This window comes from Anolis carolinensis, chromosome 1 (assembly GCF_035594765.1).
Source record: "Anolis carolinensis isolate JA03-04 chromosome 1, rAnoCar3.1.pri, whole genome shotgun sequence".
Taxonomy (NCBI): Eukaryota; Metazoa; Chordata; class Lepidosauria; order Squamata; family Dactyloidae; genus Anolis; species Anolis carolinensis.
The window spans coordinates 312980931-313007630 of NC_085841.1; the positions used below are offsets into that span (position 1 = coordinate 312980931).

At 37.3% G+C, this 26700-nt stretch overlaps 3 protein-coding genes across 13 annotated transcripts in view; 2 read left to right on the forward strand and 1 right to left on the reverse strand.

Annotated features, from left to right (window-relative positions):
• The window catches only part of oip5 (Opa interacting protein 5), a 32166-nt gene extending 9793 nt beyond the window's left edge, over positions 1-22373 (forward strand). Inside the window, exon 5 of one of the 2 annotated variants that reach the window (XM_062968164.1) lies at positions 17518-22373. In XM_062968164.1, coding sequence (XP_062824234.1) covers positions 17518-17616 — 99 coding nt within the window. In that variant the 3' untranslated portion in view covers positions 17617-22373. Of the gene's footprint in view, positions 1-15406; positions 17474-17517 lie in introns of those variants that run through there. The other variant, XM_008104542.2, reaches the window with a different exon arrangement.
• Positions 396-23150, reverse strand: chp1 (calcineurin like EF-hand protein 1). The gene is made up of 7 exons (XM_003214543.4): positions 23011-23150; positions 19534-19606; positions 8415-8495; positions 4518-4645; positions 3485-3546; positions 2583-2705; positions 396-1923 (listed from the first exon to the last, which is right to left on the reverse strand). The coding sequence occupies exons 1-7, from the start codon at positions 23075-23077 to the stop codon at positions 1870-1872; spliced, it is 588 nt and encodes a 195-aa protein (XP_003214591.1). The 5' UTR covers positions 23078-23150; the 3' UTR covers positions 396-1869.
• A 134-nt stretch (positions 23151-23284) lies between these two features.
• exd1 (exonuclease 3'-5' domain containing 1) overlaps positions 23285-26700 on the forward strand; it is a 31540-nt gene continuing 28124 nt past the window's right edge. For 2 of the 10 annotated variants that reach the window (XM_008104442.3, XM_008104519.3), the window contains exons 1-2: positions 23291-23380; positions 26475-26518. The gene's annotated coding sequence lies outside the window, so the exon portion shown is untranslated. Of the gene's footprint in view, positions 24851-26474; positions 26519-26700 lie in introns of all 10 variants that reach the window. The other 8 variants (XM_008104459.3, XM_008104505.3, XM_008104490.3 and 5 more) reach the window with 6 other exon arrangements.

Here is a 26700-nt window from a genome sequence, read left to right on the forward strand (position 1 = left end):
GGATTGGGCAAATGGCCCAGGCATTGAACACAATGCTCTTGAGCATCCCCTCACAAAATGAAGCCAGGCTGCCTTCCACTTTTCCAGGGAACTGGTGGTAATGAAACAAATAAGACTGACTGGAGCAACATTGGTAGAAAAAGTGCATCCAAGACTGGCAAAATCTCATCTAAGGGCCTACTCTGTGGCAACAAAGATAAATATAGTCTCTGCCTCTATTTCATCTGCGGAGAACCAGCCAGCAGAGCTGTTTCAAATAGGGATATTTTACATACAAACCCAAAAGAGGAAAATCCAGATTGCTCTTACCTCATAAAGCCACTTCCTTTATTTCAAGTCAAAACATGTTTTTCCAATTATATTGTATTAACAAACAAACAAAAAAGACTAGGAACTTATCCAGGTTGAAGGATTTTATTCACAGACTGATGGAATACAAGCGGTCTCACAAGGCACAACTGTTGATTATAGCTACAGAGCCAAAGGATGAAGCTTATTTAAAAATAAGCACATCTAACACCTTGGTATTAATGATCACTGTTCTTCTCTTTACAAAATTCCTATGTTACATTGTAGTCAGAATCCCAAAGCATTCTGTTCAAGAGAGATCATTCAACTTGTATTTCCTAAGGGGTTACAATTTAATGATTGGACTGAAAATATACTTCCTTATGTAATTTAACAAAGTAGTGCAAATCAACTTTGAGAGATTATTAAATTGTGCAAAATTTAAGTAACTGGGACAAAATACTCAATGCTTATAGAAACATGGCTTATGAGAGTAGCAAGAGAACAAAGTATTTGAACATTCAAAATAGCTTTTAGCAAGTTACACAACCAAAACTGTTAAAATCTCAAAATTTATTTCAGCCAATGTGATACTACTTAGTCTGAATGCAGGAATGCTTGAAGTAAAACAAAATAAATTTCCTTAGATCACAGGTTGTACATGTTCTAGATATTATCCTAATAATGACAGTGTTCTCATAAATGTGAAAGAACATTATACTCCTCCAGCTTGACTTTCATGTGTATGTTCGGAAACGAAAAATCCAATTGGTCTAGTGTATCATAATATGAAAAGAAAACTTTCCTTACAGTTGTCAACAAAAAGAATATGTTGCAAATACTAATTGAAAAATAGTTAACCAAAAGCACAAGCAAGAAATTCAAGACTTCACATTGCAAACATTTCAAAATAGATAGCAGGAAAGAATTTAACGTCTACTAGTTGAGAAATTACATATACATAAAAACAACATTAACAAGTCATATCCTTGGCAGGTGTCCCATCTTCCGGTGGACAAATTCATATACATTTGACATACTTGGAAGCCTATAGTCAACCAAGCCTTAGTCCTGAAAATGAAATCACTGGCTTTGCATCATTACTTTTTGAGGTTTAGTAAAATGGGCAGGCATCTATTTCAACAAAACCAGGAGAAGAGAAGGCAGTTATGCTGGCAAGACAAAGATAATGGAGTATATAGGTACTACCGATCAGATCTTTGTTGCACTTTTTTTGAAATGGCTCTCAGCCAGCCCCTACAGTAGAATTTGCTGTCCTCTCTAATTTATAGTCCATAAGATGGTGGAAGAGTACAGTACACGGGAAGAAATAATTTATAATCAGAAAACAATGCAAATAGAACCGTGATGAAAAGGCTGTTTCAATGCTCCATTCCAAGCTGCATTGCAGCCATGTTTCTTGTTCTGATGCAGAAGGAATGTTCACGCTGATGGAACAAACTGGGGAGGGATTTGGAGATGTACCTCACATGCACCAGAAGCAATGCTCAGGAAAAAAGATAGTAAAACAAACTATATTCCTTAAATATGAGGACAATGCAAGGATTTGGCCTGGATTCATCAGTGAAGAAATCGAATGCTCATTTTTTGTTCTACATCCACCTTCTCCAAAACCTATAAAAAAGCAGAACTGTTAACACTTTTTTACAAATTTGAATTATATTATACAGTACTTTTAAATTTTGGCTTTAGGTGGCAATATTCTTTCATGTGGTTAAAGTTCTGTATTCCAGATTTACTATTTTTAGTAAATTTTATCTATTCATTAAAGCATTAATACAAGAAATGATAACTGCACTTGCCAATGCCAACATTTTAATTTAATATACAGGGTGTTTGAAAAAGAACTCCCTATTCACCATTTAATTTCAATGGGTGAATAGGGAGTGCTTTTCCAAACACCCTGTATAACCAACTTTTCTTCCATGATGGAAATCTAAGAGGTATGTAAGACTCTCAGACAGTACTCACTTATGTACTAATAAGACCCAGATCACACTCCTATATCTATGACATGACCTGGGGGCAATTTGTAAGGCCATTCAAAAACAGAAACATAGATGAACATTTTCCATCTATGATATTCAAAATGTGAAGTTTCGTGCAATTACAAAACTGAATGGCATTCTACTTATCAATTGTGTAAGATATAGCAAAGCAATAAAATATAAGAGCACACACAATACCTGTACACCACCTTTGCATCTGTGCCTATTCCAACCAATAAAGCCTGGCAGCGGATATATACTATGTAAGAAATGTTCCTTTCTAACCTTAACAAACTCTGCAAAGGATATTGCACTGTCACCATCTTGATCAGCCTCTTGAATGGTTCTGTCAGCAATACTTCCCAGCTGTTCATCAGAGATGTTTACACCAACCATCATTCTCAACACCTACAATTCAAGCAAAGTAAAGACTGGTGTCTAAATGAAAATAACTAGAGGTATCTATTAATCTCAGTACTTCCAAAGTCCTATCAAGTAAAATTATATTTGATATAAAACATGGAAGGATCTGTTCAGATCTACACATTAACAACTCGTATTTGAAGGAGAAGCTTTCTCATATTCAGATTAGCAAGACAGTCAAAATTCTCCAATGTCTGGATCCACTTCACAGAATTGATTACTGTGACAGCAATATTGTTTCCTTATTAATCTAAGCGGGCTGCACAGAAACGCACAACACAAAAAACCACAGAAGTATACCCCTATCCAGTGTATTCCCAGTACTGGTCTTGTTCAGACCTTCTGCCAGTCTTTAATAGGAATCTTGTATTGTTGAGATGCACAATGGAAACTTTTCCCTTTCCCACCATTCCTGAACCATTTTGTACACTCTTATTCTTCCATCACTTTCAACATTAAGCTAGAGGGCTAGGAAGTACTTCATATTTACTGTATTCCTCATCCCCAAATCCCATATATGTTCTAACCCTGGATTTGATTCTGGACGATGTGATTTTAATAACAGTTTTAATAATGCTGTTGATTTTTGGTTTTAATTTTTTTTTCTGTATGTATGTATGGCATAAAATTGCTGCCTTTCTGTAAAGCTGCTCTGAGTCCCCCTTTTGGGGTGAGAAGGGCAGGATATAAATGTAGGAAATAAATAAAACAAGGAGTTAAAAGCTAAAACAAAATAGTCACCAGACTATAGAAACTTAGCCTACCTGAAGTAGCTCATCTCGAGAAATCTTGTCATCTTTATCCAGATCATAAAGTCGAAATGCAACTACAGGAAAAAAAAATAAGGATTAGCTACCTTTTCCAATTGCTGCGAAGCAAAGAGGACAGAAAAGGCTTTTTTCTTGAGTGCTGATGATTTTTGATTGAGAGGAAAAGATAGGGTATAAAAAGAAAGAGGTGGATTCACCTTGAGCTTCATCCATCAGTTACTTAGTTTGCTCAGATTCAGTTTCTTATGCTAAACTTTTTGGGGCAAGTTAAATCATGTTAACTGTCCACATGACCATGAAAACCATTTTGCTATGTTGCTTATGACAGCTTCTCAAATCTGTAAATGTATCCACAAGTCTAGAGAGAGTAGGTACTCCTGCAATATGGGAACTGGGTTTTTGTGCACAAGTATTTTGGAAAATAGTTCCAAGCTCAAGGGATGATAAGAGAAAAGAGGTGGATTCATAGGGAACAATAGATATTTAATAGTTAAGCTGAGAAAGCAAAGCTTATAAGCAGTGATCGGTTATGGAAACAGCAAAGATGTACAATTACACAGGTTTTTTAACGTATATTTTAATTTTTATTGTAATTTTTTAATCTTGGAAGACTTTTAATCTGATGTAAACTGTGTTTTTGATGTATATTGTAAGCCGCCCTGAGTCCCCTGGTGGGTGAGAAGGGCGGGGTAGAAATGATGTAATAAATAAATAAAATAAATAAAGAGATATGGGAGGAATACCATGAAATACTTGCATGCAAGTGGGAAGTCAGTATAGTAATGTTAGGAATGGAGATTAAACACTGAAAGGAGTATAGATTTGTATGCAACACTGTTCTGGGGAGAGGTAAGGAGACCAAGGTGAGCCCAAAACCTTTTTTGAAATGTAGTTTATACCTGAGATTTTGAAATCAGGTATAAACTACATTTAAAGAAAGATGAACTTCCAACATGTAGGACTAGTAGACGGAATAGAATACAAAGCAATGCAATACTTTTTAATAGACAAAATTAAATCATCATACAGTGTAATTTGTTGCTCCGACTATTAAGTGGCTCCAGTCCATTCTGGTCTTTGTTTTTCTCATTATCTTCAATGGGCCGAAAGTGGGCCAACGTCCTCATGAATCCACGGAAATTCACTTGGTCTTCTCTGCACAGAGTAGAAACATGCACATGAAGTATTCACTGGAATTACTATTGTAGTAAAATATGATTCAAATAGCATATTCAAACTAATTTAAATTTTCTGCTATTTTTCTCTACTTATTTAATGAGTACTACTCTTGTTTGCTTTTTCCATTATTACTGAATAAAATTATGTCGATGTTCAATTGGACAAATCATCCACCCCTCAAAAGCAAACAATGATATTAGATGTAGATTAAATGGTGAAGACATAGGTTTTCAATTTTCAATAGTTTTTCAAAAATTGATGTTTATGAATTAAGGTAGAGTTTTCTGTCACTAATGGCAAAATGGAATGTAGCTTAAAAGGACAATTCAGATCTAACAAAAATGTAATTTCAGTAAGACTTGAAGTGAATAATACTTGTACATTCTAATTATCTACCTTTAAGGGAGAGAAGAGGCAGACACAGCTCCATTATATCTTGGCCCAGAAAAAGGGAAAAGACCTTCTCTCCATCCCAACTGGCCCTGGCCTAGCCTTGGAAGGACTTAATCTCCTCTTTCCCAGTTGTGTCATGTTTTAGGTAGACTCTCAGGCTGATGGTAGCATGCTAGGCTTTTTTTGTTTGCTCTTTTACTTGTAAAGCATCATGCCTAGTGATGGCTCTATATAAATAGATAATGACCATGATAATTGTTCTGGTGATGAGTACAGATATCTCTTTAATAGAGACCGAAAATATACTGTATATACTCAAAAAGCTGAGCTTTTCAGCCCTTTTTATGAGCTGAAAAGCCTCCCTGGGTTTATAATCGGGTCAAGGTCAAGCCGGCAGTGGAGTCTGGAGGCTGCTGCTTGCAATATATATTTATCTCTCATCTTACCCTCCATTATCAGTGTTTACTTTTCCAAAGCCTCCCTTGTTCTTAACCAAGGGAATGTTTTGAAAAGGGATAGAAGCCCTTGCAAGTTAGGAAGATATATTCATCTTATAAAACATTTCCCCCTGAAATATTTGTTAATCTCTGCTACAGATATATAAGCATTTTCCCCGCAAACCTTTCAAACCCTATGTACTTTTATACTTGTATCTATCTATCTACATTAATTTTATATGATTTTCCCCCTATGTTTGCAAGTCTTTGCAAATCCTATATACATATAGATATCTAGAGATTTCCATGTACCTGTATATCTGTGTGTGTGTATAATTATTTTATATATTAATTTTCGCCTCATGTGTTCACAAGTCTTTGCAAATCTTATACAGATATAATTATATATAGAGAGAGAGATGTCTAGATAGATATATCTATTGCAGGGGAAATGCACACACACACAAAGATTTCTAGAGAGATATAAACATAAATATATAGGGATTGCAAATATTGCGGGAGGGAAATGCACATATATAGAGAGGATTTGCAAATGTTTCAGTGGAAAATGCATATGTGAAATTAGTATATATAATTACTAGCTGTGCCTGGCCACGCGTTGCTGTGGCGTTGTCTGGTGGTGTTGGTGAGAAATTATTGAGGTAGTGGTGGTATTGAATGTCTGTTGTATGGTTGTCTTTATGTTTAGTATGCATTTGGTTGTTTGTGTACTGTGAAAGTGGTGAGGGTAGAGGGGGTCTATGTCCCTGTGTAGTATTGTATAGTATTTATACGTTGTCCATGTGTTGTGAATGCTTGGATTGTGTCCTGCTGCATAGTAGAAAGGGTTGGGCTGGATGGCCCTTAGGGGTCTCTCCAAACTTTTGGATTCTATGCTTCTATTATTATTATTATTATTATCATCATCATCATCATCATCATCATCATCTTCATCATCATTATTATGTAGAGGCTGGATGGCCATCTGTCAGGAATGCTTGGATTGTGTCCTGCATGGCAGAATTGGGTTGGACTGGATTACCACAGTAATTTCATATTACAGTAGAATCTCACTTATCCAACATTCGCTTATCCAGTGTTCTGGATTATCCAACACAGTCTGCCTTTTAGTAGTCAATGTTTTTGTAGTCAATGTTTTAAATTCATTGTGATATTTTGGTGCTAAATTTGTAAATACAGTAGAGTCTCACTTATCCAACGTTCTGGATTATCCAACACATTTTTGTAGTCAATGTTTTCAATACATCATGATATTTTGGTGCTAAATTCGTAAATACAGTAATTACTACATAGCATGAATGTGTAATGAACTACTTTTTCTGTCAAATTTGTTGTATAACATGATGTTTTGGTGCTTAATTTGTAAAATCATAACCTATTTTGATGTTTAATAGGCTTTTTCTTAATCTCTCCTTATTATCCAACATATTCGCTTATCCAACATTCTGCCGGCCCATTTATGTTGGATATGTGAGACTCTACTGTACAGTAATTACAACAAAGCATTACTGAGCATTGAACTACTTTTTCTGTCAAATTTGTTGTATAACATGATGTTTGGTGCTTAATTTGTATAATCATTACCTAATTTGATGTTTAATCGGCATTTCCTGAATCCCTTATTATCCAACATATTCACTTATCCAACGTTCTGCTGGCCTGTTTATGTTGGATAAGTGAGACTCTACTGTATATTTATAATTTTATATTATCTGCTTAGAAGTGGATTATATGAGGCCCCTTCTACACAGCTGTATAAAATGCACACTGAAGTGAATTATCTGGCAGTGTGGACTCAAGATAATCCAGTTCAAAGCAGATAATATAAGATTATAAATGGGTAATATAGCTGTGTGGAAGGGCCTTGAGTCTACACTGCCATATAATCCAGTGAAAATCAGATAATCTGTATCTTATAGGCAGTGTGGAAGAGACCTGAGGCCTAACTGTGCCTGTCCCCTGGGCTGAGTAGGTTGCTAGAAGACCAAGTGGGCAGAGTTTAGCCTTGTAACTGGCAGCAATTGGATAAAAAACAATTATTCCTCTCCCTCTAATTAGGACTTTATTTTTCTTTTCTTTTTGTTGTATGAACGTAGAGGCATGGATGAGGGGTTGTATTGCCAAGTTTAGTGTTTCTGGGATGTGTAGTTTTGTTGTTTTGCCTAGGCTGAAATTTTTTATCCTTTTATATATAGAGATCTGTATCTAGCTCTGCATTGTTTATGTAGATATTGAATGTTTGCCTGTTAGTATGTATGTTGGAAGCTGGCCTGAGTCCCCATGTGGAGATAAGGCAGGGTACAAATGGAGGTTTATTATTATTATTATTATTATTATTATTAAGTTATTGTTAATACCATATTGTTTTTGTTGACCCTACTTTTCCACTTACAGAGATAGTTTACTGTTTTTCTTTGAAATACTGTAAATATTCAAAATTCTTTAATCTACTCATGCCTCAATATAATTTCACTGGGATCTATGCTCATTTTGAAATTTATCAGTAGCTGCTGCATTTTCCACCCTCGGTTTATACTCGAGTCAATACATTTCCCCAGTTTTTTGTGGTAAAATTAGGTGCCTCAGCTTATATTAGAGTCTGCTTATACTCGAGTATATACATTACTGATTTAGTAGGCTGTCTAGACACAAACAACAGCAATCTGCAGACCTAGGCCATTGACTGATTTTTTTTAACCACAAATACACATTGTCAGCTTGTATTCAGTCTCTCTGAAAGAACACAAAAGTAATTTAAATTACTGACTACTTAATATTTTATCTGAAGTCCTGGGAGATGGATTTTGTATTAAAATGGCCCTTAAGAATGCAATCTTAAGATATATCCCACAAGCAGTCTAGTTTATAGAGAATAAAAACATTATGAAGCTTACCCTTCTGGAAAGAATGCATTGATGATCCGGTCCCCCAGTGGATTGATGGCGAGTTCTGGAATGCGCTGGAAATCTTCCCGGCTGTAATGCCAAAGAAATCCACTTCCATTTTCAGCCGAAGTAAAACTTTTGGTCATTATTTTTAAAATTTGTAACAAGGCTGATTTCTAGTTGTGGGTCAGATACCACATAATAGTTATGAATTATTTTTAAATGTAGGAATGTTATATCAAGTTCATAGCATTGTTCATTAGTAATTATCAATTAGTATTAACTCACCACAAAATAAACATTTATCTGCATTCATTGTCATTGCAGTCTTTTTAGAAAATTTAAACTAGAATTGACAATTTACGTATAATCCTAATTTTCTCTGCATTCATTTATAAACAACTAATTGCCATGACTCACAGTTATTAAAACCTTTAGACATAAACAGCTTCTGCCAGAGTAGGAATACATGGGAATTTATCAGAGCTCCAAGTTTTTAAAGAAATGATTGAATGACCATTATGAATTCATGTTTCACAATTGTGTATCATAGAAAATCTGTCATATCTTTTCCTTCTTCTCCCAAGACCTAGCCACAAGCTTCTTTCTTTCCACTGTCTACCAAAATGCAACAAAAACCAAAACAAAGCCCTGTAAATTAGCTTTACGCCTGATATTGCAATGGAGAAAGTATATCTCTCTGTGGTTTTCTGACCTTTGACCTGTCTCAAATGTCAGTGTAAGATTTGTGTAAGATAAATGTTTAAATGTAATTTGTGCTGTGCCTGGGATTGCAAAGTGATTGCATCATCTGAAGTGTATGGACGTTGAAAGAGTTAATCAGTAATGAACTGTGATGACCCTGTGAGTGTCTGGAAGGAGGGAGGATCCAGATATAAGAGTGAGTTCCTTCCTCTTGCATCAGCTATTAGCTACCAGTCACCAGTTATCAGTCATCGGTTGTTAGTTGTCTGTCTGCCTAGTCTGTATGTGCTGTATGTGCATTAATTTTACTGATGTCTCCCAGTTTCAGAGCTTCCAAACTCCAAAAGCTTCTTCACAACACTGACATCAAATCCCCTTTTCTGGTTCAAAAAAATGAACTGTTGCTCTGGGAAGCCCATTGCTGCAGCAATTTGTTTTTTAAATAAGATTCAAGCCCTCTATATTAGGGGTGTGCGAAATGACAGGATTCCTTTCTGTTTTTGGTTCCATTTTCGGACTCCCCCCCCCCCCCAATTCCATTTTCAAGCAAATTTGATTCAGGAGGGGGGTTCAGATTCGCAATTCGGAACCCTACATTCCGTTTTTGTTTCAGTAAGATTCGGTCCATTGGCGCTAATGGGGGAACTTGTGAGGCTCATATTTCCATCATTTTTATGGCTATCAGGATGAAACCTGCTAAACTTGTAGGACGCATTTGCGACTGCAAGCTTGCCACGTTTCAAATCTTTTCACTAATCTACTGTTTTTTTGGGAATTTTTAAAAAGTTTTATCAATAACATTTTGAAAAAAAAACACAAGAGAGGTTCCTGAGATTTGAAGTCCATATCAGAGCGCACCACATGAGGGGAGGAGAATAGACAGAACCAGATTGTGATTGGATGAGAAATGTGATGCAGCTGGCTGTGTTCAGGAACATTGGGAAAGGGGGCATTTCTCCATCATTTTTATGGTTATCAGGATGAAACTTACAACACTTGTAGGGCATATTCACAACTGCAAAACTGCAAAGTTTCAAATCATTTTACTAATTCACTGATTTTGTGGAAATTTTAAAAGCCTTTACCAATAACATTTAAAAAAACCACAAGAGGGATTTGAAGTTCAAATCGGAGTGCCGGGGGGGGGGGGGGGGGGGGGATGGACAGAACCAGGCTTGTGATTTGCTGAGAAACGTAATGCAGCAAGTGTGACTGCACTCACCACTGAGCCCCATTGCAACCACCATTGGAAGATTGCTGCTTGTGCTTGCAAAAAACAATACAAAAAAAACCCCAAATGGCCAGAATACTAATGATGAAAAATAAGCCAGAATCAACGTATCTTTCCTGAACTTAGCCGAAAGACACGGCAGCTCGTGTTTCATTCCGGTAAAGTTTTGGAGGGGGTCCTTTTTGGTTTGTATTTGGCGGTTCAGGTGCCGAATTGCCAAAATTATCCGAATTCCAAATCAATCCCCGGAATTCCACACACCCCTACTCTATATACTATTTATCAAAAGAAAAACCTGGAGCATAAAAGTAGCCCACTCCTGTATTTTGACATTTTTAAGCCCAAGCATAGCAAGGTTATGTCCCTGTCTAACACAGCTCTGTCTCAACTTGGATGCCAGATTTTAAAATTGGCTGATCATAAATCGCATGCTAGTTAAACTGCTTAATTCCATTCCTGGGGTCTTGATTTTGCAAGGCTTCTCTCCCATAAACAAAACAAAACAACCCCTCACATGATGGCACTTTTAAAGCATAATTTGGAGAAATCCAACTGCCACTTCACAGTCTCTCTCTCTCTCTCTCTCTATCTCTCTCTCTATATATATATATATATACACACACACACACCACCACCACCACCACCACTAGCACCACCAGTCCTAATCACAGCACATTCTCACTGTTGGTGTTAGGTCCAACTATATAAAACCACCGTGAGGGCTGGTATCCTATTTTATCCTGGCACATACAGGGCAATGAAATCAGTGGCCTTAAATTTAACTGCAGCATTGGAAGGGACAAATTTCTCTAAGAACCTGCACTTCCATCTATATTACAACTGTTGACCCACAAATTACATAGCGTTTTCTTAGGCAAGGAATACTGAGAGGTGGTTTTCCAGTTCTTTCCTATCAAACAATCTCTAATGTTCCTTATTTTCCCATCCAAGTACTAACCTAGCCTGACCCTGTTTTGCTTCCAAGATCACGCAAGATGTGGTGTCCTTAGAATATTTACAGTATTGCCATTTAAGACAGAGCATATTTGGTGACCATTCCTGGGCTTTGGAACTCCCCTATAAAGGGAGTTTAGTGTAATTCCATGTAATGCAAGGGTCTTCAAACTTTTTTAGCAGAGGGCTGGGTCCACAATACTTCTGTTGAGGGGCCGAATTATCATTCGAAAAATACAAACAAATTCCTATGCACACTGCATATGTCTTATTTGTAGTGCAAAAAAACAACAACAATGAAAGAACAATACAAGCTTTTAAAAATAAAAACAATTTTAACCAATATAAACCTATCTGGATTTCAATGAGAAGTGTAGGCCTGCTTCTGGCCAATGAGATAGTCAAGTTAATTAAGATTGTTGTTGTTGTGTGCCTTCAAGTCATTTCAGACTTTGGGCGAGCCTAAGTCTAAAACTGAGGGTGGGGCCAGGTAAATGATCTTGGAGGGTCACATCTGGCCTATGGGCCTTAGTTTGGGGACCCCTGACGTAATGCATCTGCTTGTAGGCATTTTTTTTTTATTCAGGCAGGCATTGGCAGCAGGTCAAATGCAAAGGAAAGCAATTTTACTAAGGCATTTTAATTGTGTTTTGAATGCGCCACTGTTTTATTATTTAAATATACAGTAGAGTCTCACTTATCCAAGCTAAACGGGCTGGCAGAAGCTTGGATAAGCAAATATCTTCGATAATAAGGAGGGATTAAAGAAAAGCCTATTAAACATCAAATTAGGCTATGATTTTACAAATTAAGCGCCAAAACATCATGTTATACAACAAAATTGACAGAAAAAGTAGTTCAATACGCAGTAATGTTATGTTGTAATTATTGTATTTACAAATTTAGCACCAAAATATCACGATATATTGGAAACATTGACTACAAAAATGGCTTGAAGTATCCAGAAGCTTGGATAAGCGGGGCTTGGATAAGTGAGACTCTACTGTATTTCAATGTAGAGCCCCCTCCCCCCCAAATTCTTTCATTTTGGGGAATAAAGCAGGCTATAAAGTCACTAAATAACGACTGTATTTGTACTTGTTAGGCATGTCAACCATTAAAGGATTTTTAATTGCTTATATTCATTACTTGGCCAGGAGAGTTTTGTGCAGTCACCCATGATACCACATACATAAAAACTGGCAGTTGCTTGATAACTTATTTTCCCCAAGCCACTTGGTAAATAATTCCCCTAGTCATAAGCATCCATTCATTTCCTGTAAACGCTCCATAGTATATTATTGTACACACCATACAAGTGGCATTGTTCCATCCCATAAACTAGAGATGATTTGTTGAAAGAAATGGCTGAATTAAGAGCAACATACAATATGGATACAGGGCACTAGACCATTCTCATTTCTTAAACACTACTACACAAGGTTTAGCAAAAACCTTCAAAGTAGCTTGTCCCCAACAGCTACCAAAGAAAGAAATGCTAGGAAACAAAATAATGCAAAGCTAATGTTTGCTTCTCTATTAGGAAGAAGACAATAGTTTAAGACACAATTACAGTCTAATGAGGTGCTGAGAATTAGAATCAAAGTGTTAACTTTATCATTGTTTTATGGGATTTGTTTAGGGTATCTAGTGAGGGAAAATCTTCATGGGAAGTGATTCATGAGAATAGGGTTTGAATTAGTATGGAAAAAGAATGTGATTTAACATCTTATACCTTCATGGCCTTTTCTGGCCATTCTTCAAACAAAAATGTGTCTGTTTATTTTACCAGCCTGTCTTTAGACCTCATAGCCTTATTAATAAGCAACATTTCACTTTAAAATAAACATTTCTATATGTGATTGAATAATTGATGAAAAGGTTGACCTAGTTTGTATCACAGAAACCTGGGTAGAGTAGCTGGAAGAAATTAATCCGCCATATCTTTGCCTGCCTGGGTATCTACTGCAGTATTAGCATAGGCAGAACAGTCAGAGGATGGGAGGAAAATATGCTTTTGTCTTTTGAAAAGACATCACCCTGTACAGGTCTCTGGTCTGGGAAATAGCAATTTGAAATGCCTCTCTCTCTTTGAGCATTTGTGAAAAGCTGGGAAGTCTGCTGGTTACATTTTTGCATGCCGGCGTTTATATGGAAGATGGAAAATATTTGACTTAATAGATCCAAAAGACCATGATGGAAGCACTTCACATGGGGCAGCTTCATGGCCAAAATGATTGTCTCTTACTATGCCACTGATACAGGATGTGGATCACTTGGAGACTGGGCATGAAGGATATTACTTCTTTTTTTAAGGGATCATTCTGATTATAGCATTTTTAGCAAAGAGTGTTGAATCCATTCACTCAGGTCTTTAAGAAAAGTAGTATGGGTCTGCACCTTAAAATCTTAGTTTTAGTTTAACAGTTATTTTGTTTTATACTGTGTTTTAATTTTGTCTTAATGTTACAATGCAGTTAAATGAATTCAATCAATAAATTATCTTAAATAAACAACAACAAAGTAACCTGGCCAAATTTAGAATGTAGTGCCTGAAGTCTACAGTGACTTTTTTGGATCATCTTTGCTTTTTAGGGTTCTGTTCTAAACAGATATTTAAAGTCAGGTCAACTATAGCTTTCCAGACAAGAAGGGATGCCAAGAAGTTTTTTGCCTTTTATTCTGCTTTTAAAAAAACTTTGATTAAAAAATCAAAGCAGCTAGGAAATTGGGCAGCGATTTAAATCAGAGGTTCTGAAAAGGGATGATTACAGCAGATAAGAGTCTGATTTGATTGTACCTTTTTCTAGTTCCCAATAGCTGCTAAGAAGTCAATAGCCATTGGATCATACCTGTCCTCTTCCTCATTTCCTTAGTTTAACAATAGTTAGGAAAGCCTTCTAATTCAGTATTTTGGAGGGTACAGATTTTTACTCAATTCTGTCTTTGCAGACTCTGAAATACGCCATCCAGCAGTCATCCGAAGCTCCTATAAGGCTGCTTGTTTACTAGGTTCCAACAGGTATTTAAGTGGGTATCACTGGTTTGTCTAGCTCCTTCAGAAGCTTTGACTCAGAAAAGAACAAGATGAGAGGGCATTCTTAGGATTAAGAAATAGGTATGTAAAAGGGAAATGTAGAGGGAAAAGCTGATGAAAAGAGGCAGGCAAGAAAAGAGAAAGGAATAACAGAACAAAAATATATGACTGTAGCAAAAACAAAGAGTTAAAAAACTAAAGCAAAGGGCAAGAAAGTCAATTAGAAAGTTCTGGTAAAGATTACAAGGCTCCAATCTCTGGGAAATAACCCTTAACCTAGGATAATTGCCCCTGTTTAACACAACTTTAAACTGTTTTCTTTTCCAACAGGGAAACAGCATTAGCTTCCAAGGAGGGGTTTGAATAATAAAATAGCAAAAAGTACACAGGGGCCCACGGCACCTCCTTCAAGTAGCTTAATTCCCCTTTGGCTCATGGTCGAACTAATGAGGATTGATCAGCAAAAAGATCTTATTTTACATAGCATGGATAACAAAAAACACAGCATTTCTAAGAACAGTTAGGAGCTCACTCTGCTATTTATGAAAGCTTTTACTACCGACTTTTTTCTCAGCCTCAAAAGTGGCACGAGGCCTTGTGCAGTCTGTCCCTATATGTTAAGATTACAGTTAATATTTACCTGTAGATAGTCACCTCTAAATTAATTTTATGTCTAAACCTGAGATTAAAGATTAACTAAATGTAAGTACACTTTCAAAATCCTTTGCTGCCATTGTTACTCACATCTAAATACTCCATTTTGCTCATGAAGGAATCCATCAAGATTGCTAACTGGAAACTCCAGTCATAACTGGAAACTGGAAACAAGTCATAAAAGTAAATGAACACCAAAAACAATTTGTGCTTTGCTCTATTTACTCAGCTCTTACTTTAACAAAACCTATTTCACCTGACTTAGACTGGAAGTTGCAGGAAACTGCTGCTTTTCTTTTGTTCACATGCCGTAAGAAAACTATCTAGTATGCTCTATGTTTTCTTGAAGAATACTTGCATATTTTTAGATTCATTAATTCTGAAAAATTTTGAAAATCTATCTTTGTCAAATTCTTGTAGATATACTAGCATATTTCAATGCAGTGGCGAGATGGATGGATGGTATGCTTGAAGTGACTGGCTTGGCCTTGAAGGAACTGGGGGCAGCAACGGCCGACAGGGAGCTCTGGCGTGGGCTGGTCCATGAGGTCATGAAGAGTCGGAAACGACTGTGATTAAAGAAGAATTTATAGAAAAATGTAACACAGCATTAGTTTATTGTCCTGACTCTAATACATGCTTCACCATTCTGTCAAGTTGTGGATTTAATGTAGGAATAAACACAGTGATCTATTGGTACACTATTATTATCGATGTACAAAATAGGTTGTGTGAGGGGAAACAGTAGAGAAGACAGGAAACGGGAAGTGGAGCATGCCCGAGTTCTAGATAGTGAAAAACATTCTACCCTATCTAACTCCTTACAAGAAATTAAATTAAGTTAAGTGCCTACAGGGTATAGGACTTAAGTGAACAAGATTAGTTATTTTTGAAATGAAAAATATTTGGCCAAAGTCATTATAGGGAAAATACTGTAAGAAATGGAAAGCAGATATACAGTATAGTATTGATAGCTGAGATGGACAACAGGAAATGTAGACAGACTTCGGAAATTAAAGACTTAATGGAAAAGAATCTTATGTGGAGTAGCAGGCAGTTGCTTATTATTTAGTAAGTGATTATTTGCCAGTATCTATTGCATCCACATAATATATTCCGAAGTCAGCAACTTTTTAAGCATTAAAACAGTCACATTAGATGAGTATCAAAGGCATTATATTTCCAGTCCTGCCATCTTAAAACATGACACCAAAAACTAAACCACATTTAAAATAATCATGCTAAGGCATATGAACAATCCAAAGGGCTGGATACTTATATAAACTTATCTTGCTATTATGTGACTCCTCTTTAAAAAATTGCAAGGAAAAAGCACTTGGGTTGCAGCTTTTAATATAGTGTTTAAGTCCTCCATTTGGCAAAAAAAAAAAAAAAACATGAAATCAACTACAGGAAGTAGGACAAAAATTATCCACAGGTGATACCTTTCACCTGTTAGAACTGTGCAAGCCAGGGACATTCTAATGAATGTTGGAGAAGGTGCAGGAACTCACCAAACAAGTTAGGCAAGCAAAGGACAACTGATGACACATTCAGCACAAGTTTGCATACTTACATTCTTATAAAAAAGTGATAAAAGAAAGCACCCCATCTTCCCTCAGCAGAATACTGAAAATCTTTTTGAATAAATATTGAGCAATATGCTTACTGCTAGTTACAGAAGCTCATTCAAATAATCAATAAATATTTTTTGTATTAATTGTTTATTGGTTGTATTGAACTGCTTATCTACCAAATAGCAAAACACGAATGTGAAAAAAAAATCCAAATACTCATTTAGAATGATGGTTTCAGTTTTTGTATTCTGTGCACCTTGACTGAACTGGTTGTGTTTAATGTTCTTTTTTAATTGTTCATGCTATGTTTTCCCTATTTTCACTGTACTGGAAAATTCTACATAACACTACAGTTATATTTAAAATAATAGTTTTGCTTTGCTATTGAAGTAATGCGAAGACGCTATGGCAAATTTCATGCATCTTTATATTGTCCAAATACTTTGATAATTTTTGAGATAATTCTTAGTTCTATTAAGATAGACACACACACACACAGTTGCATGGCACAACTCCCAAATTAATTTTTATATATGATAAAATTACCTAAATTCAAATTCTCCAACAAATAACACTGCTGAGATATTGTACAGAAATAATAGATTACTGCAATTTGTTATGCGATGTTTTAAATAATTTTGTGTGTGAAAGTTTGGGTACTATGAACCACCAGAAAGCAAAAAAGTCACTATTTCAGCCACACTTACAGACAATTTTGGATTTTGCACTTTGGAGTTCTGGATAAGAGACACTCAACCTGTCCTTTTAAAAGTCATTTAGGTTTTACTCTTGTTTACAGTGCATTTTATTGTAGTGTTCCTTCACTACTTCGCAGTTCACTTTTCACGGATTCGCTGTTTCGCGGTTTTTCAATAAACACTAAATGAATATAATAAAACATTTAAAATTATGATTTTTTCCTTTCTTCCTCTCTCTTTCTCCTTCTTTCCTAAGGAGAAGCCTAAGGAAGGAAGGAAGGAGCCGAAGGGAGAGAAAAGGAGGTTGAAGCAGCTTCGCGAGATTGTAAACAACACAGTCGGACTGCATCAGTGAGACTGTAAACAACACAAATATAGTGTCCGTACTTCACGGATTTTCACTTTTTGCAGGTGGTCCTGGAATGTAACCCCCACAATAAGTGAGGAAACACTGTAACTAAACGCTGCCCCATACCAAAATATTACCAGAGTGAATAATTCCCCAACCCCAGCCACCAAAAATTCAAAGCAACAGGTATCAATTGGAACAATTTTACACAGTCTCCCCTCCTTCCTTCTTTGATCTCTCTGTAAACATTTTTGAAAACTTTTCCAATCTGAGAAGTGTGCCACAAAATCTGGAGAAATATGCAAACCAAAAAATAAATACATCCTGCTTTGAAATAGTATTGAAAATCAGCTGGGTGTGGTGGCTTAAGTCATGGGCTAACACTCTAGAGCAGTGTTTCTCAAACTGTGTTCCTCAGGTGTTTTGACTTACCATTTGTTAGGAATTGAGGGAGCTGAAGTCCAAAACATCTGGAGGAGCAGAGTTTGAGAAACACTGCTCTAGAGGATCATGGTTCAAATTCCTGCTCAGCTGTTTAACTTGGACATATCACACACACTCAACCTCAGAAAAAAGCAATGTCAGAAATGACTTGAAAAAACACAAAAACTAGAAATATATGAATTAGGATTGCCTGAAATTAGCTTACCAGAAATCTTTCAACATAGATTGCATTTTCCATAATGTTTTTGTTGGAAAGTGAAAAAGCAACTATGAGGTGAGATATGTCATCCTGCTTCAATCTAGTTTTTTTGGCATTGTTAATACTGTTATATGCATTGCAACCATTAGTCTTTTCCATTGTAACCAAAGAGTTAAGGTTTATGGATTGTCTTGTTCTTTCACCTTGAACTGCAAACGATGAGGCCCCCAAGGTTACATTCCAATTTTCAAAGGCTCCACAAAGTATAATCCTATTACTCAAGCTCAGTGATATCATAATTAACTTCTAAGTACATGAGGAATATACTATGTGTGCTTAAATATAGATGTGTCAGTAAGTTCATGTAAAGATTAGTAAATACCTGCATATTAGATTTTGATAAATCACAATGTTGTTTTGGCATTATTATCCCACTCTTCCCATGGAAGAAATCCCAAAATGGCTTTAAAGTCAGTTCTTTCCTGTGCCTAGCCCCATTGTCCTGGGTGGGGGAGGATAAAAAGGAGACTATGACAAAGCAATTTCAGGATCTTTTCCATGATCTATAAAGAGCAAAGTTTTGTAGCAAGAACAAATGAGTCTTGTAGCACTATAAAGACCAATATCAGAAATATATTTGTACATTATGCAAACATAAATGTCCATTATGCTGGTGTAGTATGTTTCTCCTTATTTGCACAGGAAGGAAAACATAATGGTGATCTCAAGTTGCTACTGGGTCTAAATAACCTGCTTCCAAAAGACAAAGACAAAATCAGCCTTGGAGAAAACTGCTTTAAAATTGGCCTCTCTTTGGGCCTGTCTAAGCCATTTCTCCTAAGGATTCTCGAATTTAAATTAAAACCCTTCCACTTTAATAACTTTTCCATGAATTAAAAACAGCTTAGTATACTTTCACCTTGAACGTTTTGGGTGGAAATCAAGACAAAAGCATTTAAAATAAATATACTCCATGTAGTTGTAACATACAATTCAGCTGTCATAGTTACTAATCACTTACATTAACCATTTACATTTATTAAATTCTGAGATAACCCTGAATCTATTTTAAATAGAAATATACAAATGTAGCTCTATGCAAGAAACATTCCCTGGCTCTTCTCCCTGCTAAAGTACCAAGTGCTCCAAAAGCCCTTTTTGAGACAAGAGCAAAGGACTCTCTGGAAATGTCTGAGATGTGGGGTTGCACTAGAACAATTCTGGAAAGGCAGTATGCCGCAATGGTAAGACAAAACAAAAGCTGAATTGAAAATACTTACCTAAGAGTGCCATTCTCTCCTTTGTCCAAGCTGGTAAACCGACTATACAATCGAGTAATCTGACTATGAGAAACTAAAGAAAAGAAAGTCAGTTGGCCTTGAGAAGCAATAAAGACAATTAAGCCAATCCACAGAAAACAATTAAGCATGATCTTTACAACCACCTGATGCACCGAGTTTTATTTTTTAAAAGACTAAAGATAGCTGTTGTGTTTTGTTATTAGGCAAATGATGTACTTTAATAAAATGTCGTAATTCTTTAACTGCAATCCCATGTTTAAAAACTAAACTCTTGTAGCACCTTAACCTTGCTCATGTTGGGAAATGTACAGGTACATAAAAGTGCCTAAAAGTACATGTGTCTGTTGCTAGCTATACTCACATATGAGTATATACTTGTACATACATAAATGAGTATATAAACATCAGCATCGTGAATATAATAGGACAGCATTATTTTAAAAATGATAGTTTCATAGCTGTAGTGTCTTGAATTCACATAGTTAATTTCTGCTTTGAAAAGTTGCCAACATGTTTTTCTACAATTATCCATTCTGCTATGCCAGAATATATTCTAAATTGTAACTGGTTTTTGCCATTTCAGACTGTATGTGGCCAATTTCATAATTCTTTTATTCTCCTCACCAATTTAGTAAACATTTGGGGATTTATTCCTTTACTGAAGAGAAGACTGTATAACATTAATCTGTCCCAAAAACTGTTTTCTATTTGTTGCCGGCAAACTGATTATTTTAGTTTGATTTAAAAGCTTTCACAATTCAGAATAAAAAAGCTAATGTGTGAAAATAAGATCAAATTGCAAAAGTTGCTACATATCTCCTTGAATTTTCAGATTTTCTTTCAACAATGATTTATGTTGGTAGTAGTCACCAACAAAGGAGACAAATGTCACTGTGTAAATAAATACTTTCTTTTATTTGTCCTGAATCTCCCACTATTCAACTTTTCAGGATGACTCTGAGGACTGTGTTGTAAAAGGGAGGAACACTTCTATGATCATTTCTCTTTTATGAAACTTCACTTTACATATCGCCATTAGGTTTATCTTTAACTGCCTTTTTCTCTGAACTAAACAAGTTCTAAAATTATACTATTTTCTCATACAAAGGTTGCTCTAACTTCTGTTTTATCCAACCCTATAATGTTCTTTTTACAGTCCACTGATCTAATGGTACACAGTATTCCATAGTGAAACAGGAATCTATTTGAATACCTTATGTGCCAACAGATCACCATGGTTTTAGGCAAGATTCTTTTTTCATCATACATGAGAATGTCAAGGATTGAACCTTTGACATCCTGGAAACAAATATGCTTTAACTACTGCTTACTCTGAATCTGTAGAGAGGAATTATACATTAGCAGATTTGATCCTTTTCCTAGTGATCCCCAATATGGAATTTGCCTTTTTTCACAACAGTCACACATTTGGTCATTGTCTTCAGTGAGTTTTATCCGTTTTTCTGATAAGTAATCCTTCCCCTTATTCCATGTGTTTGATTTACTGTGGAGTCTTGGTGTGAATCTAGTTAAAAACTTTTTGAAAAAGCAAATATACAAAGGCTACTATCAGTAAACCTCCTATCTGCCTTGACATACTATCCCCATGGTAACTACAGCAGTTGCTTACACACACAAAGTGATTCCAGGAAACCATTAAGTATATTTTTAGCTTCTTTCACTACAGTTAAGTAACTGGAAAAATTAAACACATTCATACAAAAATCCTTTAGTGTAGAAATACCACCTCCTTTACAAACAACTACATGTTGTTAATTTGAAGAACAGACTGGCTTGTCCGAACACAGACATTTTTAAAGTTCCCTATGGGTTCAGGAAAAGTAGACTGACAAGACAAACAAGGATCCCTGTATGTACTGATGAGTTTCCATCACTGATGACTAGATGTTGCCTCCAATGTAAGAGACAATATGTTGGGTAGTTAGTTAAAACGGAAAGGTGCTACAGTATCCAGGTTCTGCTCATGGATTTCCGTAAGCATCTGTCAGGACTTTCTCAGAGCAGTGATCTCATCTAGCTCTTCCAATTGGAGTTAAATAAGAGCATTCTAACTCCAGGAGGAAGCATCCGGCAACCAGGCATCTGTGGGAGAAAAAGGTGCCACGCCTTTGGGTTGCAGCATGATTTCTATTGTCACATGCTGGCGAAGGTGAACAAGTGCAACAGGATATGTAGCTCCTTTGCCCTTATGAGAGCTGACAAAGGAGGAAAGTAGGAAAGTCCTTTCCCCCTTAGTTATGAGATGCTTGGGGGTTGTGTAAATTGATAACTTTTGGAAACTATACATCTTAAATGATCCATATGTAATAATATAATAATGTTATTTTTATATCTCGCCACCATCTCCCCAGAGGGACTTGGAGTGGCTTACATGCGGAACCAAGCCCAGAACAAACAACAGAGTTTACCAACTAAAACACAGTTAAAACATAACGTAATAACATCTTAACGATGCTATGATACATCTTAAATTAACATTAGTGTTAGCCATTTTAATGTAATTGTATCTTAACTGTTTTTAGGTTATGTGTTGTAATGTTTTACTCATGTTTTTGTTCACTGTCTTATTGGATTGCTTTAGATTATTTTCATCTTGATGCTTAATTTTTTGTTGTAAGTTTACTGTTGTTACAATGCATTATTCTGATGTGTTTGTACTCATCTGAGGCACTGAATGTTTGCCTTTTTGTTTTGTGTCTGTAGACCACCCTGAGTCCCTTCAGGGAGAGAGGGCGGTCTAGAAATAAAGTTTATTGTCACTATTATTATCATTATTATTAAACTGTTCCTTTAAATAATTTTTACTGAGTCTTATTTATGAACATCATAACAAGATAAAATATAGAAAGATATGGATTGGGGAGTGTGATATGGAAAGGGCTAATACTACAAAAAGAAAACAAAAAGAACATCTATACACATCCCAATTATCGAAGCGGGTTTGGAAGTTAAGGATAGGGTATTCAGTAGGAGGTTTAAACTTCCAATCTTCTCCTTTGTGGTTTTCTTATTATTAAACTGTTTACTGGTGCCAATTTTTCGCAACCCCAACATTGGTAGGCTGTTAGGAATTATGGGAGTTGAAGTCCAAAACACCTGGAAGGACCAAATTTGCCCAGGCCTGGTCTAGGGGCTCCCAAGCATTGATTCTGAGCTGTTTGGGGCTTCGGTTGGGCCTGATGTCAAGAACTGTGAGAGCTGAAGTCCAAAACACGCAAAACTGGGAAGCCAAAAGGCGAAAGTCCACAACCCCAACCTCCTGTCAGAAAAGGAGAGCCAGCGTCCCCCTCGGAGACAGCAAGCTCGGCCTCTGCCAATGACAGAAGGGAGGGTCAGCCCCGTCGGACTCCACCTCAAGGCCGTGGGCGCCTTCCAGGGAGCGAGAGAACAGGCCGGCCCTTCACCCCCTCCTCTCCCCGCCTTCCTGATACTCACAGCCCGTCTCTTTCTTGATTTCCTCGATCTCCTCGTCCCTCAGCAGCGTGGACGCCCGGGAGCCCATGGCGGCCGCCTCGCAACCAGCCTCCGAATGAAGGCAGCGCGGCGCGCGTCTCCTCTCGGCCTAGCAGCTGGGGACGCGCGGGCGGACTGAGGGGACGAGCCAAGCAGCTGAGCGTGACGTCTCGCTGCCCGCAGAGCCTCCAACCGCCAGGGCGCGCGCCGCCTCCCTTTTTATAACCTCTTCCCGCCCGGCGCCTGCCCTGCCTGGCTCCGCCTACCGACTTCGCGCCTGCGCAGAGCAACGCCTTGGCGTCCTTGACTCCTGGTTGGCGGGCGGGCGGAGTTTCTCCTGCTCCAGGTGGAGGTTACCCATCTTCTGAGAAACTGGGCTTCGTGTTGTATACAGCTCTACTTGCTTTTTAACTTATATGTTACGAAATAGGCGTTGGGGCCTTTTAGAAAGGTTGCCCTTTTTTCTTGTTGGTCTTACTAGGACATAGACTACAGTCTTACTCGGGCATGGGCAAACTTGGGCCCTCTCTCCAGGTGTTTTGGGCTTCGGCTCCCACCATTCCTCACAGCTTAAGCGGCTGAGGGAGGAAAGGAAGGGCCTGAGGCTATGAGGAATGGTGGGAATTGAAGTCCAAAACACCTGGAGAGAGGGCCACAGTTTGCCCATACCTAGACTACAATCTTACTGGTTGTTTCTTAGGTGCTGTTTCTGTGGGCTTCCTTATAAACATTGGGCATAAGCTTAAATATCTTGAAGGCACCGTGTCCTGCCTGGTCTTGGAGGCTAAACAGGGTCAGGTATGGTTAAGCACTTGTGTGAGAGACCACCAATGAATCCCAGGTGGCGTAGGCCCTATGTGACAGGAAGGAACTGGCAAAACTAAATATTCCTTGGACAAGAAAACAGTGGGGTATCCATAGGTCAGTAGGCAACTTGAAGGCAGAAACATCCAATTCAAGAGAAAAGACATCGTCCCACCCCCCATTGAACCTATAGTAATTTAAGAGTATGGAATTGGTATATCCGCCTTTGAGTATTCCTTGCCTACGAAAACGACAGGAAAGCAATCAATAGGCAACTTGGAGCTCCTGGTGGCGCAATGGGTGGCGCAACCAGTGGTTCTCAACCTGTGGGTCCCCAGATGTTTTGGCCTTCAACTCCCAGAAATCCTAACAGCTGCTAAACTAGCTGGGATTTCTGGGAGTTGTAGGCCAAAACACCTGTGGACCTACAGGTTGATAATCATTAGGTTAAACCCTTATGCTGGCAGAACTGCTGACTGAAAGGTTGGGTAGTTCAAATCCAAAGAGCGGGATGAGCTTCTGTCTGTCAGCTCTTCCTTCTCATTCGGGGACATGAGAGAAGCCTCCTTGCAGATGGCCAATTCTTTCACACCAGAGGCGACTTGCAGTTTCTCAAGTTGCTCCTGACATTAAAAAAAAGGCAACTTGAAGGTATTCCCACAGACACAAAAAGCAAATGTTAAAGATGTGTTGGTAAAACCACCCCTAAGTATTCCTACCCTAAGAGAATCCCATGAAATTGTTTTGGGTTACCTATATGCACATGTATGTTGGGATGGAAGTGGATGATTGTACGCCATTGCTCTGGTGCCCAACATGATATTGCAGCTTGTTGATTAGAAGGTGATTGGTCTTGACCTGAGAAAAATTCTCAGCTCTGTCTATATAAACCCTTTAATCCTTCTCTGTTAGCAGGTGGCAAGTTTTCAAAGCAAATTGTACCTATTTTTAAATGACCTGAACACTAAGACATTGAACTGATGCAATTTTAAAGTCAGCTTCCTTTTCCTCTTCTGAGGTAAGGGGCAAGCTTTCCAAATCAAAGTTATTCTGAATTCAGGAATTGCTTTCTTTAATCATAGTCAATTTAAGAAAGTATGCCAATTTTGCCTTTCCTGCCACATGTGTGACTGGCTAGTTAAGTAGATTACTGCCCCATTGGTTTGCATCTGTGCCAATTGTAAACACCTAGGTTAGGGAGCAATTCCTAATTAACTTAATAAGGTTCATATGTAGATAAACATGCTCAGGATAGTGACATAATTGTGATGAGTATACCAAAGCACAGTGCAGTGTCATATAAAACTGGTAATTATTCTTATAGACCTAGATTCTTCTGAAAGTCTTTTAATGGCTCTGTCCCACCTTTATTTCCACCTGGTCTTGATTTTTGGACAAGAATAAAGTAGATTTATTTTTTGTAGTTAATCAACTAATTCTCTGATAACAATGACAAGGTTTCACCCGATACCAACCTAGCATACTGTGCTAAAGTTCAAGAATTCTTTCCATTTAGGCAGTAGGGGAAAGGAGATTCCAGGGACAGAGCTGTTTGTAGTTCTCTAGCTGAAGTGGGACAATTTTTTTTCCTCTGAAATCCATTTTCAAAGTGAAATTCTTTGTTGCTTACTATTTTACCAGTCTAGCTGACCTCTTCTTTAAAAAGATTGTAGTTTAAATAAAGAGCTGTGTAAACGGCTGAAAGACCAGTTTATGTGAACCACCATTGATCTTGATTTCCTTTCCCCATTTTATAGCAGACTGCACATGCTGACTTCAAAATAAAATAAATTTTAAACTTTTTTGTAATTAAAAAAATACAACTTGCATCTCCCCAATAAAAATAAATCAGACACAGACACTAGAATAAAATGCACAAAACAATCTTCTAATCTTCCCTTCCACCACTGTATACCTTCCCTTTAAAAATAAAAATAGCATTAAAATGACAGTCTTGTTTGATTATTCCTCTATAAACTTTTGCCTGATCCCAAAGTAAAATGAATATGAGGAGAGGGAAATGAGAGAAGATTTATTGTTATTGGTAGCTGCTTATACCGAAAGGTTGTGTGTCATTATGCATACAATAGAACTGAATGGAATGGCAAACCTTTCAAATATGAGACATTCCTAATAGTCACAACCTTCTTGCATGCATGCCTGGAGGTTGAAATGACTCGTAACTCTAGTCTGTTTAGGTTGTTCTGCAACCTACAGGAGGCCTTTAATTATGTATGCACAACAGTGCGGTGATAGTGACTGTTCTCATGAAGCGGCTCTAATGTGATAGTTTGTTCAAAGATTTGGTTCTATTAGGTGGGGAGATTTTATAGTCTGACTGCCCACACCTGGTTTCCCACTCTACGTATGTGTCATCTTTTTTTCCCCCATTCTAACAGTGGAGTTTCTGTTTTGTTTAGTGAACTGTTTTCAATGTTTTTCCCTTTAAAGGTTTTATTAGTGCCTCCAACCAACAAGAAAGAAAACCAGTTCATGTTTTACTGTATGACATCAAATTTTAGCATTCAGGCTTAGCCAGGAATAGTTGCATGAATATTGTCGTATTCCTGGTCTTGAAAGTAGGTATGGGAAACCTTTTATTAAAAAGGACTATTGATATATGGAGGAAATTTTATTTGCAGGGCAAGATATTTGCAAGCAGGCCCAGAACCAAAAAATAAGTGAGGTAAGCCTATTCCAAGGCTGGAGAGCAAACCCAGGGCTCCTTCCAAAAGCTGAGAGTGAACGATTTGCCAACTTTTACATCATATGTACTTTGGGCTGCATCATATCAATGGATCTGATCTTAAAGGGATATTTTATTTCATGGATTTCAGTAGAACTTCAGTGTGATGCAGAATTGCAGCT